The 6,286-nt window shown below is 40.8% G+C and overlaps 1 protein-coding gene across 1 annotated transcript in view; it reads left to right on the forward strand.

The window, feature by feature from the left end:
* The window catches only part of coq10b (coenzyme Q10B), a 14,268-nt gene extending 9,315 nt beyond the window's left edge, over nt 1-4,953 (forward strand). Inside the window, exons 4-5 of the mRNA XM_050048513.1 lie at nt 1,340-1,441; nt 1,548-4,953. Coding sequence (XP_049904470.1) covers nt 1,340-1,441; nt 1,548-1,715 — 270 coding nt within the window. The 3' untranslated portion in view covers nt 1,716-4,953. The remainder of the gene's footprint in view (nt 1-1,339; nt 1,442-1,547) is intronic.
* The last annotated feature ends 1,333 nt before the right edge of the window (nt 4,954-6,286 follow it).

A 6,286-nucleotide genomic window follows, 5' to 3' on the forward strand; every position in this document is an offset into this window, starting at 1 on the left:
TGTAGCCTTTATAATGACTGTGATATGAGCTTAAAACTAAAGGTAGTAAAAATACCCCAAAAAGGCCTAGGGCCCAAAGGGTTAAAAAGTACCGAAATAAGGTACCGTTTGGTACCGGTACCGAATTCCAGATACCGGTACCGTATCGGTTCAGTTATGAACGGTACCCAACCCTAGTCCCTAGAACATACAGGATCATTATCAGCACAGAGAAATACTCTGTTGCAGCGTTACGTGGCTGATAAAAAGGAAAAAGCTTTTTCAGCCTCTTAACCATTCACTTTTATTGCCCTCAAGCAGGGCTGCACAATTAATTAAATATTAAGCCTGATCAAGATTTTGGCTTCTCACAGTTTATCTTTTTGAAACCTGAATTAATTGGCTTGATTTTATTTTCAAAGAAGAAGAAAGAAGGTAATAAGTAAGGAAAGAAGACATGACCCAAACAATTAGCAAGAAATTAGTAAAAAGAGAAAATAAAAAACAAGAAAATTTGTTTAAAATTTAATTTAATTATAAATGTAGTTCTTCCCTAGCTTTTTTCTTTTTTCCCTTTTTAAAATAATTATCTGACTCTTGTTTTTTCTTGCAATTTGTGGGACATCTCTTACCAAGTTGCCTGTTGCCTATTTTTCCATGTTTTTGAAAAAATCTTGAGACACATCGGTTTAAATATTTGTGAAAGGAGCCTGAAAGCAACACAAGAAAAGTGATGTCGCTCCAGGTTTTAATGAACATGATCGACTGCATTCCTGACATTTAAAACATACGCTCTACTCAGAAAAACCTCAGCTACCAAATCAAGTGTTTTCTAAACCAACAGCCAACCTCCACTTTTGAGGAGCTGACGAGCTGCGACGCACATCCTGCAGCACCTGTGAAATACCTTCCTGAACATTGCAGCTGCAGACATACAAAATGTTCATCAACCATCCTCATCTGTTTTTGCAGTTTCGATTCTAACCCACAGGCCTTTGCGACATGTCTTGTCGCGCCTCTCTCTCCTTTCAGACTGTAGCTGTCCTGTTATAAGAAAGATAAAAACCCCAAAAAATATCTTATCTACTGCTACTCACTTGTGGTTTGGTGGCCAGGCTTTTTCAGAGGTTCCATCTCTGTCGCAGCTTAGCGTAAACTGATAATGGAAACGCAAATCTGTGTGGCATGGCTTGACTCAGCACGGTCAAACATGACAGTGGAAAAGGGTTCTAAAAGGTTATAACTGTTGATCTTTTGATTGATTGGTGATCTCAGTAACAACTGGCAGATTCATTAAGTCTGTCATGTACTCGTTGTTTGCAGCAAACTAAATTGACATGTCTATGATGTTGCTTGTCAGGCGTCCTGTTCAGATGGTAAACTGTTCAACCACCTGGAGACGGTTTGGCGTTTCAGCCCTGGCCTCCCGGGATATCCTCGCACCTGCACTGTGGATTTTTCTGTAAGTAGATGCCATGCGCTAACTGAAGCAGTCCAACATGCTAAAACTTCATGTCTAACACCTTTATCTCCGTGTGTCTGAGCTTGTCCTCTCTCCCCATCCTCAGATCTCCTTCGAGTTTCGCTCCCTCCTCCACTCCCAGCTCGCCCACATGTTCTTCGACGAGGTGGTGAAGCAGATGGTTACAGCGTTTGAGCGTCGCACCTCCAAGATATACGGCACCGAGACGGCCATCCCTCGTGAGCTCATGTTCCACGAGGTTCACCACACGTAGCGCCGCACACACACCAACACACAAACACCATGACAACGTCAGAGGAAAAACGAGGAGTGTGGAGAGGAAGAAGAGACTACCTGTGTTCTAACTGTAAACTGCCGTGCCTTTCTCACTGCAACGACCAAGTTGATCCCAACAGTTTCCTATCTCATTGTTAGAACTGATCTGGATCCAGCAGCTCATTTCATCTTGGTGCTAACAACACATGGACATGTTTCCTTTTCAGTTCATTTCCACCATCAGAACTTAGAAATCTGTGCCTGGTTGTGCAACTTGAGTTTACAGGTTAATATGAATGTGTTTCCAGGGCCTAGCTGTGCTGTTGGTCATAACTGGGTCAAGTGAGTATGTCATCACATCTGTAAACATCAGCGACACTCAGCAGTTAACTGCACTGCTTTAACCACCATCTAGTGACCAATGTAATGAACTTTAATTTAAAAAGCTGCTTTGGGAGACATTTTCTAAGTGCATGTCTTCTATAAACAGGTGTCAGGATGTGTAGTCGGTGATACTGCAGATGTCGGGAACAAAACAAATCAGATGGGGCCGTTTGAAGTTGTAGGAGAGAAGGAAGCGTATTACAGATGTGTGCAGAGGCTCAGGTGAAGCTACTGGATGTTGCAATGTGATTAAGACTAAACACTGATGGTGCAGCCCCGCTATACGCAACCAGAAATTCCCTCCCGTTCATTGTGTACAAGAAGCGACTGATTCAAAACCAAGCTGGCGGCGTGACGGTTTTAAATATTCAAATAATGCTCACATCGAGACACAAGCGACGAGTTTCTGAACAGCTCTGTGTAGAACTGCTGAATCGAGACTCAGGGTTCCCACGGTCATAGAAAACCTGGAAAAGTCCAGGCCTGGAAAAGTCATGGAATTATTTTGTTGCACGGATTGAAATTGTTAGAATAATCTTCCATGGATTACCCTCTGCGTAATGTAACGTAACAGCAAGTTTATTTTCTGGAGATGACGATGTAACGTGGCTCTAACATGCATCGATGTGTGACAGCGTTTTGTTTATCATTACGTATGTTTCTCCCCACGTTCCATCTCTCCCGTCACGTCTGCCCGTTAGCTGAAATTATGTTTGAATCTGATATGTTTAAAGAACGCCAGGCAAGTGGGGCAAGACAAACAAAATTATGGGTCCTTGAAAAGTCATGGAGAAGTTTTTAAATTTTCACCATGAAAATATGAGAACCCTGGAGACTAATGATAATCAGCGAATGTCGACAATATTGTTCATGTGAATCAGCCATTTACGTTGAATTTGTAAAGTATGACAGAAAACGGTTTTGCACTGTTGCTTAGTGAGTAAAGAAGGAGGCGGGGCATTGTAGGATTGACAAAAGTGACCAGCGTGGCAGGGCGGACATGAGTTAATGTGAATTGGCAGCGTATAGTGTTCATGCACTGTAACTCGTCAGTGTGTAAGATGTGAAAGGTTCCTTTAACTCAAGCTCCATGCCAGAGTGCGTGCAAAAAAACATACTGTGCAGATTTTAGGGAACTAGCAAACAGTTTAGATTTCAGTAGTCAAGCTACAGGAGCTTCACGAGTCAGACAGTTAACGGTTCGTCTTGGGTCAACGTGAACAGGTCCAAGTGTAATCTCAATGATCCTGTACCTGGGTTTGCTCGACACACAGGGCAACACAACACACTTCCTCTGACAGCTGACCCACATCTGACGTGAGTCAGGAGCTCAGTGGAGAACGGTTACTCACCATTCAGTGAGAGCTTGACTCAGGTGTGATGACCGAGGAAGTGAAGTACACATTGTTACACTCCTTTCTCTACAGCGTTACAGCTGTGTTGAGTGTTGGGAAGAGTTTAGCTGCAAGTAACAGTCGCAAATGTTAACGAAAAAGACTACAGGGTGTTGAATTTGCTTCTTGTGTCTGAGTATTAATCAATGTATTTGTCACGAGAAATCATCTTGGGTACAATTCCAGTGAGATGTAACAGTCTAAAACATGAAGATAATCAATTTATCGTCACATGTGACAAAGGAAAGCAGCAAATTATCATCTTTTACAAGCTGGAACCAGAGAATATTTGGCACTTTTGCTTGGAAAATGAAAAATAGTTGCCAACTAATCGACTACTAGTTGCAGCTGTAGACGAGTTGAACCTTGGATCGTTCAAACGCTGGTTAAAGCAGTGCAGGAAGCCAATGAGAACAGCTCACAGTGGAAATGAACACAGTTTCTGAAGGGTTAAAGATGTAGAACGGTTACAGCTCACAGTCCGCACAGACCTCACGGATCATGTTACAGAGGTCGCATCAAGTGCAGCGATGCTTCTGTTGGGCACAGGTGACGTGATACGAGCAGCAGCACCAGCTATTAAAACCTTTTCTGTGACGACTTGAGCGTGAAGGGCACAAAAGAAATTAATGTTTAAACTCAAAGTAAACTCTGATGGGTGTGAGGCTGATGAACGGTGACATATTAAACTTCCACCTCCACTGTGTCGCCACATGTAACTGTATATAATGAGAATATATTATAAGATTATATTAAGAGAGTAAAGTGCAGAGGCAGGTTAGACGCTGTGTCAGTGAGGAGTGTGTACAGATGACTGCAGATAGATGTACTACATGTACTGTAAACTGTCAGGAATACACTCGCCTTTCAAAGGGTGCTCAACTTTCATTTTGTATGGAAGACAAGAGCGGACATGCTTGCAGTTATTTTTTAAATCATAAACGAAATAAATGAATTTGCCTTTAGTTATCTCAAGATCACAAGATTTGTTGTCTTGAGATAATAAAGCTTGTTTTCTTGTGATAATAATTCTTATATTATTAATTGATCAGTAGAATTTAGATATAATTTAACATATGACAGAAGTCAGGCTTTTCAAGATAACGAGATAATATACTGTATTATATATTTCTGAGATGACGGGATAATTATACTGCAGTCACGTGAACAGTCGGTTACGTCCCGAAACTCGCTTTGTCGTAAAATATCATGAGAAATCCGCCTTTTGTTTTCTTAAGAATTGATTTAAATTCACGTTATCACGAGAAAACGAGCTGTGTCATCCTGAGATGATGACTCGGGGTGTTTCTGTGCACCAGTATTGACAATAACCGTAATATTTAAAAAAGAAATATGTATATTGTGTTAATAACACAATAAATAATCCTCTTAAATTATTTCCCTTTATTTCCGTTATCGCTTCGTCTAACTCGCCACCTCCTGACATTTGTATTTAAAGTGTAATTTATTTACTAAAAAAAAAAAGACAGAACGCTTAATAAACAGACGTAAAGATGATTTTATCGATAAATTATATCAGATCGGACACTTTTGGCCACAAGACTAAAAATAATGGAATAATGATAATGACAAAAATCTGATGTAGTGACATCCCGACAGTAAAATAATTAACTGTGATCTCGAGATAATGGTATTAAAACAAAATGCAAGCACATCCGTTCTTGTCCTCTGTGATTAGCTATAGTAGGGGACGGTTTATTTCTTCTTCTGTGTTACATATACTGTGCTCTGTCATTATTAAGGGAGCAATGCTGGACGTCAGAGTTAGAGCTAAATTACACAGCGACGTGTGCAATACCAGCCGAATACAGTTGTTATTGTTCAGAGCATAATGCTAAGCAAACATGTCTACAGACCCACTGTCCATACAAAGGGCCCAAACACACCGACTGTCCAACCCCACACTGCTCACAGAGTGCCTCCAGGCCGACTGGCAGCATATTTATCTTTTTATTTTTAAACATACTCATTTTATCATATTTATTACTTAGGTTAAGTGTAAATATTGGTTTGAAGATCGCAACGTCAGAAAGACCGATACACTGCTTTTAGAGAAGAAGGGTGAGTGTGTGTGTGTGTGTGTGTGTGTGTTTGTTTGAAGGGAAGGGGACAGGACTTGTTGTGTAAATGATGTTTGTGTTGAATGTCTTCAGGAAGATGTACCGACTGCATGATTTATAAACTATTTTTTCAACAAACAAAAAAAAGCCTGGTGTTTATTTTCTTTGACCCTGTTGCAGCAGAGGGTTCACGCCCCGCGGGACAGAAATAGGTCGTCATGTGAGTGTTAAGAATAGACTGGCATGAAGCGTGGCTGCATCTGAACAAGTCAGTCACAAGGTCTGGAAATGTCACTGCTGCCAGAGGTTAGCGTTTAACTTCAACACATATGGTTTCCATCTGACCTTTGACCTGTGTGTTGAAGAAAAGTCAAGTGTCAGGTCAAGGTAACGACTATCAGTGCAGCACACAAGGTCCAGTGTGTTGGATTTAGGAGCAGTTAGCTGTGAGGTTACAGACTGGAGCCAATTAAAACTTCTCATGTGCCAAGTGTCTAGAACTACAGTGGCCAATGTGAGGACATGGATATATACAGTGGTGTGAAAAAGTGTTTGCCCCCTTCCTGATTTCTTACTTTTTTGCATGTTTTCCTCACATAAATGTTTCAGATCATCAAACAAATTTAAACATTAGTCAAAGATAACACAAGTAAACACAAAATGCAGTTTTTAAATGAAGGGTTTTATTAATGAGGAAGAAAAAAATCCAA

Source organism: Epinephelus moara, chromosome 7, assembly GCF_006386435.1.
Source record: "Epinephelus moara isolate mb chromosome 7, YSFRI_EMoa_1.0, whole genome shotgun sequence".
NCBI classification, from domain to species: Eukaryota; Metazoa; Chordata; class Actinopteri; order Perciformes; family Serranidae; genus Epinephelus; species Epinephelus moara.